The 15,392-nt window shown below is 29.7% G+C and overlaps 2 protein-coding genes across 2 annotated transcripts; both read right to left on the bottom strand.

Moving 5' to 3' along the window:
• Nucleotides 1-2,820: 2,820 nt before the first annotated feature.
• On the bottom strand, nucleotides 2,821-5,549 carry LOC114393085 (F-box/kelch-repeat protein SKIP11-like). The gene is made up of 2 exons (XM_028354347.1): nucleotides 5,455-5,549; nucleotides 2,821-4,446 (listed from the first exon to the last, which is right to left on the bottom strand). Exon 2 carries the CDS (start codon nucleotides 4,410-4,412, stop codon nucleotides 3,186-3,188), a length of 1,227 nt encoding a protein of 408 aa, XP_028210148.1. The 5' UTR covers nucleotides 4,413-4,446; nucleotides 5,455-5,549; the 3' UTR covers nucleotides 2,821-3,185.
• A 6,843-nt stretch (nucleotides 5,550-12,392) lies between these two features.
• Nucleotides 12,393-14,888, bottom strand: LOC114391968 (aldose 1-epimerase-like). Its single transcript, XM_028352991.1, has 5 exons — nucleotides 14,661-14,888; nucleotides 14,531-14,580; nucleotides 14,048-14,171; nucleotides 13,839-13,937; nucleotides 12,393-13,143 (listed from the first exon to the last, which is right to left on the bottom strand). The coding sequence occupies exons 1-5, from the start codon at nucleotides 14,827-14,829 to the stop codon at nucleotides 12,530-12,532; spliced, it is 1,056 nt and encodes a 351-aa protein (XP_028208792.1). The 5' UTR covers nucleotides 14,830-14,888; the 3' UTR covers nucleotides 12,393-12,529.
• Between the last annotated feature and the right edge of the window lie 504 nt (nucleotides 14,889-15,392).

The following is a 15,392-nucleotide window of genomic DNA, read 5'->3' as shown; positions in this document are numbered from 1 at the left end:
TCCTAGATTCCAACATCCTTGGTTTATTTATTTCCCAGCATGATGAACTCAAGGAAACAGTCTGAACCGAGAAGAAAAACCCAGGAAAGTTAAAGTACAAACTCCAAATTAGGCAAGAACAAGTACGATCGAGAAGAAAGGTAGCGTATGATATGAAACAGAAACACCCACGTGACCCTGTAACAGTTTTGTAATAGGCCGCTAATACACATGAAGGTGGGTCTCATTTCACTTCCTATTTTCTTTCTTTTACTAGTGTTGTGTATAGTTTCCAACTATTGAAGTATAAGGTGAAGTTCCTCATCAAACATAAACCAGAAGTAAGAATGAAAAGGTTGAGTTTAATATAATTGAAGATAAAACCTATAAATAAAATATAATATGAAATTTAGTGATTACTCATATGACCTTTGGTGAAAATCTCTCTGAAATTTAATCCTTTCGGTTCCAGTACCAATTAAGTTAAATCATTTCCTAGGGAGTAACAATATTTAACAACCGAATAACACAACACCCCCCACAAAACGCACCACTTGCATGTTGACCAACCAAGATGCTTTTTTCTGTGTGCGATGTGGGGCTTACATTACAGTGCCTGTAACTGCAAAACTCTTTGAAATTCTGTGCTCATTCTTCTACCGCGATTCCTCGTTCTTCAAGGTGAATATAACTGGTGCAGACCATGAAGACTAACGGATCCCATTTCGAGAAGAAAAAACTGTGCACCTATTTAGCGGGAATGATGGTAAGTAGCTTAAAATAATGCTTTCTAATGCATAAGGGACTAATTTATAACTATATTTAGTTATTTACACCATAGTGTGAAGAAAAATTAACCTAGCTATAAGAATAAAGTTTCAGAAAAAAAAATGTTCTTTGTTATTATAAAGGAAAACTGCAGAAATTTCTAATCCTAACAGCATTGATCTAATTGGATGAAAATGACTAAATTTATGTATTTTAAAAATAGAAAAAATAGAAGGGATCAAATTAAATAATTTAAGGATCAAATTATTAATTAAGCCTAAAGATATAATCTGTCTCTCGTACACGCACATGTAGCTGTCAGCAAGTTTTTTTCGAAAAACATATATAATCATGAAATGTACATGCCGATTGGTATGAAACTGCATCACTCACCGACAAAACAACACAGTAAAGAAGATTGGAGAAGTCTTGTAATTTCTAAATCTCATTACAAGTTAATGCGTCCATTCAAAGCATTAATTTTGTCATGTATCTGGTTTATGACGCCAGATATATAGCACCAACCTTTTTTTTTTTTAATGCAGCATCAACCTATTTGTTAATTTCAGAATACAGATCTTATTCTATATCTAGATCTTTTTTTTAAAACTATACTTCAGCATTGCAAGCTAAATTTTCTATGTAAAATAATTAATTAACTCCCTTTATTTCTTTATGCCTTCAAAATTCAGACTAACTATTAATTTAAGGAAATTGTTGAATTATATAAACAATTTCAATTTTTTTAATTTCCTTTGAAAACAGCCTCGCGTGTTTCGTAACCAAATCATAGAAGAATGTAATCTCCCTGGATATTCTCCTTACCAACCCTATCTTGATAAATTATGAAAAATAAATAAAATGATCTTCAAATTACCTAATTCTTTCAAACCAAAACAAGATTAGATTGAAACAACATCCCATTCATATAAATGTAAATCACACAATAAATTCAATAAAAAGTATCAATAAAGAAGGAAGCAATCGGAGGGATTTTAAAAGGAAGATTCAATGTTAATAAACTAATTAAAATAATTTTCGATAAAATCAATGTCATCAAGTGCATGAGTTCGTGAATCTAGTCCAAGTCGATACTGCATAACAAAATCCATATACGTTAATGCAGCCCCCTGATATGGAATGAGCAAGACTAAATATATAGATCACATTTGACGCATTCAGAAAAATTGGATCACTATCACTAACAGAAGGTGATAATAAGGCCCTCAAAGCTTACAAAAGTTACAACCACGTTGAGACAAAAGAGAAAAAATTAGGCGCAATTATTGTACTGAGTCTATTGAGCAGAAGTAGATCAACATTGATTATTGTTAATAATTAATGATACAACTTGAGTGAGCAACTAATTAATTAAGCACTGCCATCTAAAACTAAAACAAGTGAAAATACTTTTACAAGATTGTTTTGTTGAAAACATTAGAAAACATAAGGAGTGTAAAATATACATTTTATATTTTTTTCTCTAAAATATGAAAAAAATAATAAAAAATGATCATATAATTTTTTTTAAAAAATGAGTGCACTCAGTCTACTACAAGTATATTATAGTTATCAACGAATGCCTAGAATTTTAGAAGAGATGAGGATTGTAATTCTTTCTAGTTCTAGTTAAAGGCATAATGACAAATTGAGAGGCTTGATCAGAAATAATATTAAAATGAGAGATAGTGAGAAAAATGCTATTCCTACTTTATCACTAGATAGGAGTGGAGAGGTGAGGCAGTGAGATAATGGCAGCGTAAACAGGTTTGGGAAGATAAGAAAAGAATTTTATTAGAGATAAAACCATTACCTAGAATTTTAGGTTTGATTCTTGATATTGTATGAAGTTTTTATGATCAAGTAGTCAGTAAAACGTTAAATTTCATTGCAAGGTGGTATATGCCTGTACATTGTCCATGCTTCATGCTCAAAGAGCCCTTAAGTGAGAGTGCAATTACAATATAATAATAATAATATTGAATTGACCTAGTAGCTTAAGCTTTTAGGAGAGTTAGTCCTTGACAAATGGAAAGATAAAAAGAGAAATGTGAAAGTTAACTAAACGCGATCGATAAAAAGACCAATTACAATTCTGCATTGAACTTGTGAAAATGGGCAACATGCACCAAGCTAGAGCTCAATCATTCAAATACATGGTGCCAACATTACAAAAGACTCTAATGATAATTTAAAGGAAATTAAAGACTTAGACCAACTATAAAAGATAAAAGATAGATAAAGATAAAGATAACACCAACTGGACTTCTGTAAACCTTCTAGACCTGCACCTATATATGATTTTAAATAAGAGTACCTGAAATTACCCTAAAAAGAGAGGGCAAGTATATTTACCCCCATGAACCAGAACCTATCAATCCCCTTTCACAAGAAATTAATCCAGAAATCCCTATCAACCAAAACCAAACACAGCTCGATCAGCATCCCATGACTGCGCAATTATACACAAAGTTCCCACCAATGCACCTTCTGGCAAGCAAGTTCCACTGTGGTGCACCTTGAGCAGGGATCCAAGAATTGATTTCAACCATACTTTCACCACCCATAGTCCTTTCCCCACCAATAACAACAATTCGATCTCCACATGCACGAAATGCATATCCCCAACCATTCACAGAGGATGCTCCCTCAGGAAGACCTCCAACGTAGACCCAATTGTTCCTCTCTTTCACATACTTCCTCATCACCATCTGTGCATAATCTGCAGCATACAGCACATTGTTCACAACCGCAACCAAAGGAGGTGCCTCAGGGCCATCTGGTCCCTGGATTCGCGGAGGCACCATGTTAGGAATCACACGCCATTCTTTTGTATCCAAATCATACTCCTCACCACATGTCAGCCTATTACCATCTTCCCCCATTCCACCGATGGCATAAAATTTCCCATCCATGAACACGCCAGAACACATTTTTCTTGCCTTGTTCATGTTTGGAAGAACCTCCCATGTCTTGGTGTCTGAGTTATAAAGCTCAGCCACACTCAAGATCTTGCCCTCTGCACTCCCACCAGCAACTATGGCCTTTTCACCGTGGCTCGCGGATGCAAACAAGCATCTAGGAACACTCATCTGAATACCATGTGACCATTTGTTGGTCAAGAGGCTATATTCATAAACAATACAAGCCTCTATTGCCCTTCCAAACACAAGAAGTTCTGTGCCAACAGCCAAAGACTCCTTATCAGAAAACACGAAGCAGTCATACGGATTGCAAGGCATTCTAGGCAAGTGCATCCAATGGCCATTGATTGGATCAAACACCTCCCATTCAAGGATGTTGCAAGAGAAGTAAACCCAGTGTTCTACAACTCCCAATTTCCGCCTGACCCGGTAGAGTTCTCCTGATCTAATCAGAGACAAGAAATTCCTGTTCAGTGAGGCAATTGAGCCATACTCATACCTTGACAGGTGAAGGAGAACACCGGTTGAGACATCCTCGTTAACAAGCCATTTTGGGTCACGCACCACCTTTCCCGTCTTCTTGGGTGCATGCTTCGGATGATCATTGCCTTGGTCTTGGGAAGCTAAAAGAGAACCCATATCAATCTGCATAGCATCCTCCTCCTCAGGATCATCTGAAAGTTTCGAAAACTTTCTAGGTCTTTCATCTTCTTCAGTTGAAAAGCGTTCTAAAGTACCCATTTGATTCTCCTGCTCGCATCAAATTGGCACGTCCCTTGAAACAACAATACATTTTAATCAGATGGAAATTGTGGATATGATGATAATTAACAAAAAAAAAATTAAATTCAAGTGAAATATCATTTTCTCTCTAAAGAATACCCTTAATTAACAAGCATGCAAATGACATATCAAATGGAAAACCACAAACGACAAGACACTGGCAGTTCTGACTTAGGTTATGTTTGGATAAAAGTTGAGAACGTATTTTTTGGTATTGCAACACATATTCCCAAATTCTGAGACATAAAATGAAGAAGTAAGAATTTAGGTTATGTTTGGATAAAAGTTGAGAACGAGTTTTTGGGAATTGCAATGCATATTCTCGAATTCTGAGACATAAAATGAAGAAGAATTTATTGCTTTGAGAGTAAAAATACTTTGGAGTTCTCCGACCGACATCCGAACACACAGGTAAGCTTTTTGCGATGCAGATGAGTACAAAAATTATTGTAAAGTCACACCAAAACGCTTCCAGAAAATTTAGTGCATTCACATAGAGATTAAAGACACAGCCATGAACATCCGTCGCATACCATACCAATCTGCCACAAACGATAATCACAACCGAAACAAAAAAAAAAATCCACACAAACACCCCCAAAATTGAGATTTTTCGAAATCGGATCTTAAGTGGTTATCCGGAACAGGAATCTAGGCAGGAACAAAAAAATGCAGCTATTCTGAGAATATCAGATAAACAAAATTCAATCAAAATGACAACGAGCATATGTATATATATATATATATATATATATATATATATATATATATATATATATATATATATATATATATATGTATGTTAAAGACTCCGCCATTCCTTTATATCCTTTTTTCGGTCGTGAAATTGACATAAAAAAACATATAAACATGGTCATGCATGAAAAACCTAGAGAAAAAAAAAAACAACCAAACTAAAAAGGAGAAAGAGAGATATTAGAGAGAGAGAGAGTTGAAAGAAAAGCTCATGAATTTAGCACAAGGAACTAGAAAACTGAACTGGGTATTCTCTCTCTCTAAATGTATATATATGAATCGCTATTCTTTCGCCAACCTCTGCAACTGACTGTGAGAGTAGATTCTCACTGGTGTTTGTGTTGTGTGTCTATGTCAATAGTAACCTTTATTTATAGTACGAAAAATAATATAAATAATAATAAAAATATTGAAATAATAATGGAAGAAAGATGGTGGGGCCAATTGTGAGTAGTGTATAATGTGTTGAAAGAGTCACTGTTCAATGTTCCTGAAGAACTCAACTGCTATAACCCCCGTTTTCTACACGTGTTGCAAACTCGCCATGCTATCACTTGTGTAGCTGTATTCAAGTTGCTGTGTTTTTCTCTTTTACTTCACTCTCTCTCATTCATAATTTTTTTTTATTTGATCCCACCTCATCAATGCCTTTATTTCTATTAAACGTTCTTTGTCTTTGTCTTGAGCATATTTATTAAACTGTGTATTTTTATTCTTATTTCTTCTCGAATTTCAACCTTTAATTAAAAGAAGAGTAACTGCGGGTTTCAAAGCGGGAGTTACTTTATAAATAATCAAGGGGACATTTATGAGTAATAAATATAAGTTTTTTTTTATTACATATAATTTAATTTTCTTTGACTGTCATATATTGACTCATGACAGTTTAACATCCGAAGAAATAAAGAAAAGGTGAATCCTCACAAAACTTTGACATCCTAAAATTTAATAAGGATTTGATTTAGATTAGTTGAAATTTATAATAACTATGACATATTAGTTAATAGTCTTATTCTAAAAACAACAATATCCTCAACAATCTAGATAAAAAAGTAAAAAAAATTAAATAAAATTTATACTTACATTTTTCTTTCTTCTAAAAATTAAAATGTATAAGTTAGTTTTTTTTATCACTCATGAGTATTTATTGAAAAGTTTATCTGACTAAGATCATACTCATTTATGTTCATTTAAAGTCTAAGCTTATCTATTTATTTATTTTTAGTTTATTTTATTTTATTCATTAATCTTTTTTAAAATTTCAATTTGTCCTTATTTTTATTATCAAGCTATTAGTTTTAGTAATGATTAAAAATAAAAATTTCTAACGGTTGAAAAATATTATATTTGACTGAAAAGGTTGAAATTTAAAAATAAAATAAAATAAAAGATTAAATTGAGACTTTATATAAACATTTGTTGGGAAAAATCTGGATTTTGACATTTTGAGGGATTAGCCGTTGGGCCAACAAATACTTTAAGTTAAAAAAAGAACAAAAGTATATTGAATTGAGAAAAAAAAATATTAATTTGAGACTTTATATAAATGGAAAGAAAGATCACAATTCCAGTTTAGCTTTAAAGTAAGTTAATATTTATATTTTAAGAATTAATTTTTTTTAATGAATTAAAAGTATTTAACACACTAATTTCATATTTTTAAAATATTTCATATAATATATTAATTCGAACCAATATCCAAATTTAATAATTGATTTAAGAAAAATATTAAATTAAAAGAAGAGATGATAAAATATTTTGGAAAGTATTAAATATATACATATTATTTTTAACATAGTTCATAATTGAAATTATTAAGTTCAAATAAATTGTATTATAAATATATAATTAAAAGAATTTAATGTTTGTATTATAAATGTATAATTAATAATGTTTGATACACATATTTAATAGTAGCAATATTCAACTATTCATTCAACAAAAATGTACTTATTTAATATTTAGTTTTTAAAATAAGGTAAAATTATTCATTTGATCATATAGTTTCACTATTCATAATTTTTAGTTCCTATAGTTTAAAAGTAATTTTTTTAGTTCCTATAGTCTAAAAGTGATTTTTTAGTCTTTATACTTTATATTTTAATTATTTTTTAGTCCTTATAATTTGAAAGTGATATTTTTAGTTTTTATAATTTATATTTTAATTACCTTTTAGTCTTTACTATAAAATTAATTAGCTAAAAATTAATTATATATTAATCAACTATTTTTTTATTACAAATTATTTGCTAATATTTTTATAGTTAATTGCAATTGATAATATTATTTATATTTTGATGGTAAGGACTAAAATAGAATTAAAATATAAAATATAAGAACTAAAAAGATTATTTTAAAATTATAGAAACTAAAAAAAAATTAAAATATAAATCATAAGGATTAAAAAAACCACTTTCAAATTACATGTACTAAAATTGAATTCAAATGTAAATTAAGAACTAAAAAAATCATTTCAAAACTATAAGAACTAAAAGGTACAAATCTTAAAATTATAAAAATCAAATGAATAATTAAACCTTAAAATACTTAAAAACATTTAATATCTCTTATTCAAACCAACTACTAAAAATAACTTCTAATCTTTATTAGTTATTGAAAATTTGTTTGACCATTAATAGAGGGTAAAAAGTATTTTTTGAAATTGTGTAGCATTTACACGCACACGCACAATCGCAAGCACCCACACCCACATTCAATATTTTAAAAATCATTAAAAATATTTCCTGTAATATATTAAATATTTCCTAACTATGGAATGTATATTTATTATTTTTACGTTATTAATAATTAATATAAACTTTTAAAAATATAATAAATATATATTTAATTTTTTTTATAAACTTATTTAATATTTGGTTCTTAAAATAATAAAAAAACAATTCATATATTATATTAAGAATGCAACTATTTTCAACTAGTCTTTAATGTTCTTAAAATAATTAAAAATGTATTTAATTTATTATATTAAGAATGCAACTATTCTAAACTACTTCTAACCTTTTATATTTTTTGAAAATTTGTTTGATCATATTAACAATGTTTGATAAATAAGTTTTTTTTAGCTTCTTATATTTTTTTATATAACTTCAAATAATGTTTTAACTTCTTTCTTCTTTCATTTAGTTATATTTTATAATTAAAAGTATTGAATTCACATTTAATATTTTGAAAATAGTTAAAATATTTCATATAATATATTCAATATTTCCTTACTAATATCCAAATTTAATAGCTGTTTTTAAGAAGAATATCAATCTAAAATAAGCTATAATTTAATATTTGGAAAATATATAATATATATTTATTATTTAGTTAAATTACTCATTTGACTTCTATATGTATTCTTACCTTTTTAGTCTCTATAGTTTGAAAGTGGTCTTTTTTAGTTCTTATAGTTTACATTTTAATTCTCTTTTAGTCCTCGTGATTTTGAAAGTGGTTTTTTTAATTCTTATAATTTGTATTTTAATTCTCTTTTAGTCTATATAGTTTAAAAGTGATATTTTTAGTCCTTATACTTTATATTTTGATTTTTTATGGGTCATGTTAGGTGATAGCTCCCATGAGAGACTCTCTATCTCAACATGCATATAAAAAAGATATATAAAATGTGAAATTTAATTAAAATTAATTTTATTCAATAAAATCATAAGTAAATTTATGTGAATAAAAAATTCACATTTACTTCACTATTATCAAATAAAACTTATAGGAAACATTTTCAGCTCACAACAAGGTCATTCAAGTTTATAAAAAAACTTAAGTTAAGCAATAGAATAAAATAAAGTAAAATAACATGTTCGGAATATCATGTAATTAAAACAGAAACTCATGTCTCAATATCACATCCTATCAAAGCAATGTGTCTTGACGTCCTCTAACATGAGGTTCCTTAAAGCAATTCACCTAATCATCTGTTCTCATGAACATAAGGTTCAAAATTATCACAAGATCCAAAAACAAACAACACACAGGGAGTGAGTCATCTCATTCCTCCACCAATAGAGATAACCTATCAAAGCAATGTGTCCTAGCGTCCTCTAACATGAGGTTCCTTAAAGCAATTCACCTAGTCATCTGCTCTCATGAACACAAGGTTCAAAATTATCACAAGATCCAAAAATAAACAACACACAGGGAGTGAGTCATCTCATTCCTCCACCAATAGAGATAAACAAAAGCATTCAAGTGTGATATAAATATAACAATAATATAATTATAACAATATAGGTATAACAAGGTTCAATTTTGGCACAATTTGAATCATTTCAACACTCACGCGTAACATCACTTATCCTAGAATTTAATCACAGATCATATTTCATGCAAGACAACATATTTGAAATACAATATCGCATCTCACACTTACACATGCAATTCATTATACATCATTGCATAACAAATTACAATGATCATTATATAGACGTTATACAACAAATATATTAAGACTCAATCTTATATGCAATGTGTATCATGTCAGTAAAAAATCTTGTGGGATTCCTAGGAGTACATGACAAGATGGACTACACATTGGAATTCAGGTCACTCTCACTGGGTCAAATCATAAGGAAATCAATTAGGGTCACTCCATTTTGCAAGAATGTCCTAACCATATGGGATCAACATAGAGGAGCACTCAAACCAAATGTATTAATCCCAAGGTCTAGACTCCAAAGAGTCAGTCAAGGTGTCTCCCTCCTGATTCAGGTCAAACCCAGAAAATATTTTAACACACACAGACTTTATCTATGAACTATATAAAACACAAGACTCCTCAATTGTTTTCAACATAATTTTAACTCGTCCCGCCTCAAAGTGATTAAACTATCGGGTTTCCATAGTGGATCTCATCACAATACTTATCGCGCATTAACTCGTCGTCCTTAAAAAGTCTTACAGTTATGTGATTCTACAGTTCATAGTTGACAACTCAATGCGTACAATATCTCAATACACATGTATTTTACAATTCAACATATACTCAATTTATCACATACACACAATCTCAGTTACAATGTTATAATCCAAGAGAAACATATTATCACACCTCATGAATCATATACACTTCACACAATATTAATATATACACGGTACAAACACAGACTTTACTTATGAACTATGCAATACATACAACTACTCAATTATTTTCAAAATTATTTTAACTCGTCACGTCTCAAAGTGATTAGACTCATCGAGTTCCCATAGTGGAGTCCATCATAAGACTCGTTATGCATTAACTCATCGCTCTTAAAGGATCTTATAGTTGTGTAATTGTACAATTTATAGTGATAGTTCACATCTCAATGCGTACAATATCTCAATACACATGTATCTTACAATTCAACACATACTCAATTTAACACTTACATACAATCTCAATACAATAATTTATCATGTTTCATGAATCATATACACATTACACAATAGTAATATTTGTATGGCACAAAATATATATGTATTAAATTGAACTGTATTATTTTCAATCAAAAAGAATTTCTACAACAATTGAATTAAAATTGTATCAAAAGAAATTACTAATAAGCATTAACTTTACAACTTTCTTTAATTTATTGTTTTATTAATTTTATTATTACAATGTATATATAACCTGTTGATCATCATCGTGGAAAAATACAAGATTAAGACAATAATTTGTATAAAATAAGCAACTAAAGAGAAGATTATTTAAAGGACACCTCACGTTCTTTAATAAAGTGCAATTGATGTGCATAGTGTCAAATACCAAAAATACAGTGGTACAAGACATCAAAATTCATGTACGATTTCGGTCTAACTTGAAAGTTTATTTTAATATAATATTACAATGCATTTTTCAATCTATCGCAATATGCATAACAAACATAGATGAATTTTTTTTCTTTTGACCATTTATTCTTTATCACAATATGTTAGATTCAAATATAAACTCATAACACAAATTAACCAGTAAAGATATCATACTAATCATTCAATTTCATCAATTCACGTTACTTAAAAAAAACTCAATTTCTAGTGTTCATACTAAACACAATAAGTATATCAATTTCACATTGGAACATCAATTGGTCAGTCAAACATATATAGTTCACGGTTATAATTGTAAAGATAAAATCAAAATTACAGAAACACCCAAAAACTCATTCCAATTGATCCTCTAAGGATTCATACAGATGTTATCATTATTCTCCAACTGTGAATAACTCATTCATTACTTCTAAGCAAACTCACATGTGTAGTCTGATAACGATAGTGACATCTTTAGCGATTTTCTAAGATTCTTAAAGATTCTCCTTTGGTTGCTCTTCTAAGGTTTAAAGGGTTAGAGAGAAGGAGAAGGGATTGGAGCCTTAAATTCATTATCTCTATGCGAGGGGGATACCTCTCTCCCAATGGTGGGAATGCATGAAAATTAGTTACGAAGGTGATGTCCAAATTTCAAAATGATCCAACGATTAATGAGTCCAGAATCATAGTTTTAATAAGACAAATGTGAGTATATACGAAAAAAAGAAAAAGTTTTGGAAGAGAAAGAAGAGAGGACAAATTTGGAAGAAAGGAAAAACTTAAAAACTTATCGTAAATGTATGTCTCTATTTATAGCTAAAGTATTCTAAACCTACTATTTACTCTATTTTTTTTATTTTATTATTTTATAAAAATTGAATTCTATTTAACTCCTTTTAAATACATAAATAAACCATTAAAATATCTCTTTTTTTCTAAAGCATATATTTATTTTATTTATTTCAAAACTTATTATTTTAATTAATAAAACCTTTATTGGTTATTTATTTAATTACAAAAATATTATTATTTAAAAAAAAACTCTATTTATTTTTAAATAAAACATTTTTTATTTATTTTACTAAAAACAGATATTACACGTGGATTGTTGTTACTTTACCTCTAGGTACATAACTTTGGTCATAGAGATGTTATCAGCATCAAAATGCTTGGTCTTATCCATCCTCTATCAGGAGGAATCATTTGGTTCCTGCCATCATTTCAGTTTAGTTGTATTTAAACGATTCTGGTTTACTATCTCAGTTTCTCTTATTTCTGTGTAAAAATAACCTTGGAGACGAATTTTTCCATATCATATCATCTTAATATCATCTTATTCAAAGACCATCATCCAAAATGAAAATGAAGCGAATCAAATTGAAACTTGAACCATAGTGCAACATTTATTGAAAACTATTCAAAACTAAATAAAATGTATCATAGGAAGCAAACTCAAAACTATTCAAAACTAAACATATTGCATTGCAGCTTCATTTGTAAATTCTAAAATCCATTTAGCTAGTTGTGAATCTGTAAAGCATGGTGTGCTTATAAATCTCCCCAGGCCTCACAATCTGGGATGGAAAGTAAGGGTAATTCACAGAATCTGGGAAACCCTGTGTCTCCAAGGCAATGCCGGCATGCTTGCGGTATACGGCTCCATCCTTGCCTTTGGTAGCATTCAACTGGCCACTAGTATAGAACTGCAGACCAAGTTGGTTTGACCAAAGCTCCAATTTCCTCCCAGAGACAGGGTCTGTCACCACAACAACCTTACTTAAGTGCTTTTTGAAACTTTTGTCTAGCACATAGTTCATGTCATATAGACCTTCCTGAATCTGGCTTCCAACTTTTTTTGGTTCAAGGAAATCATAAGGGGTGCCCTTAACAGATATGATTTCGCCGGTGGGGATGAGAAGCCTGTCCACTGGTGTGATGTGTGAGCCAAAGATCTGAACAGTGTGAGAAAGAATGTCACCACTGTTGTGGCCCCTAAGGTTCCAGTAAGTATGCTGTGCTAGATTCACTGGTGTGGCTTTGTCCACTGGCTTTGCTATCATTTTCACTGCCAATTTGTGTCTTCCAATGAGCATGTAAGTCACTGAGACCTTAAGTTTTCCAGGAAAGCCTAGCAAATTTTTAGAGTTAGAGCACAGAAGAGGATAATAAAAAAAGGTTATGCCAATGAAAAAATATTGTTTTGTAAAATAGTATATTGATTAATTTAAGCCAATGATATAATTTATAATAAAATATGTTTTTAATCTTTACATAGTTTCACCAAAACCAAAAGCATATAGACAAAACTTTCATATTGTAATTTATAAAAAAACATGTTTTTAGTCTTTGGGCTTATCTTTGATTTTTGCTCTTTTTTAATTCCAAGTTATGATGAAAGACTAAAAACACTTATACATTTCAAAGACCTAATGACATAATATGAAGGTTTGAGAAGTAAAAATAAAATTCATTAATAATATAGGAATTAAAAGCATATTTTATCATATCATTTAAAACAAAAATTAGATACAATTTTATAGGTGTTGTTCATACAATTTTTTAATTAAAATTAAAGTTTCACTCCAATAATTTGCATAATAAAATATTTTATAAAAAATTATGCGGATTATTAAAGTGAAACCCCAAATATCATTGAAAAATAAGTAGTTGTATACAAGTTTTGTCTTATAATTTGTCATTAATTTTAAAAATTATAAGTTTCAATAATAATATTATCATATACATCGAATCATAAGGCCTGAGATGTAGTGATGACACACGAATTACATGGGCAAATTACAAACAAGTAGTTAAAGTAGGGACCTTGTTCATTTTCAAAACTATCGTAGGTAAATGTCACGTGACGGTGTTTCTTGTGGGATTCCACAGACCATACAACATCACCGAAGCCTCTTGCGCCACCTGATATTAATTTCAATTTCGTCAATAATTAATCAGAAAATGAGTATAATGCATCAGTGAGGTGTGTGTAGATTATCACAATTAACTTCACTGGATTAATATTAATGTACCGTGAAGTGTGTTCCCGTGATCATTAGCGGGCAATTTGTAGGTTTTGCCATCCAAAGTGAATTTAGCTCCTCTAATCCTATTTGCCACACGTCCAATAAGGGCACCGAAGTAAACTGTATCATTCTACAACCACATTTTTTATTTTGAGTGTACTTTCTAGAGTAAAATGCAGGTGAATTATCATTGATATGAAAATTAAGTTGTTCACTTTCGACATAAACTCTACAGATTTTTTTTTATGGAAGTGTAACACAAAATGAAGGTACTGCTGCTACTTGTTTTTAAATCAGAACTTAAATCGATTAAAACTGTTCAATTGATCAAACACTATATACAATATAAATAAATAAACCTTAAGATTGAACCAGAGACAAAGAGCAAGGGATAAAGGGACAGAATAATAAATTAAAGAAGCTTTTATTTGTTTTTTTATATTTTTTTCTTCTTCAATTAGCTAATTGAACCAAATTGATGAATCATACCTTATAAGAATCAATGGAATCGTAGCCAAGAACAATATCGGCTAATTTCCCTGTGAAAAAAGGCACACAACAAACCATGTGATTTTGTGACAGATATATAATCAAGAATGGGGAGAAGATGAAAACAAACCATGTTTATCAGGTGTTATGACTGAGATAATTGTAGCACCGTAATTTGTCAAATTCAACCTAAGATCTCCTCTCTTCAGTTCATAAAACCCAATTTTCTTATGATGTTTATGTGCCTGAACAAGGAGTAGCCCAGGGAGAAAACATAACAACAAGAATACCTTAGACATGGTTGAATAATAGTTCTTCTGTAAATATGACCCCCTAACTATGGATTTATATCAAAGGGGAAATGAGCACACATTAAACAAAAAAAAAATGTTGATTTTGAAAAAAAGACAAGTATAAAATTTAATTTAAGGAAATTAATTAAATAGCTTTAAAAAAAGATCCGAATAATGAATTAATTCTTTCAAAAATGAGTTTCTGGTTGTTTAATTTCTTATACTATTATTTTGTCTTTTACAAAATATTTTCCATAATACGTGTCACTTCAAACTGGAAGTTGTCAACTATATTAAGTTCGGAACAATACTATCTAGTATCTAGTATCTACAATTCCACATCAACCTCGGGTAGCAACACAGGATGCAAATAATATTATAAAGTTCATTTATTTTATTTTTTTCACGGAATTAAACTAGCCTTTTTATTTCACGGCCTCTTTATTTATTTATTGGACAGAGGATCTACGGCCTCTTTATATGGTTTGCCAATAAGAAATAATACATTTAACTTTAACATTGATAAAGACATTTAAGTTGATTTTTATCTTTTTTATTAATTAAAAAAT

The sequence above is a fragment of the Glycine soja genome, chromosome 17 (genome assembly GCF_004193775.1).
Source record: "Glycine soja cultivar W05 chromosome 17, ASM419377v2, whole genome shotgun sequence".
In the NCBI taxonomy this organism is placed as follows: Eukaryota; Viridiplantae; Streptophyta; class Magnoliopsida; order Fabales; family Fabaceae; genus Glycine; species Glycine soja.
Note: the sequence above shows the minus strand (reverse complement) of the source record. Positions and strands in the feature narration are given on the sequence as shown.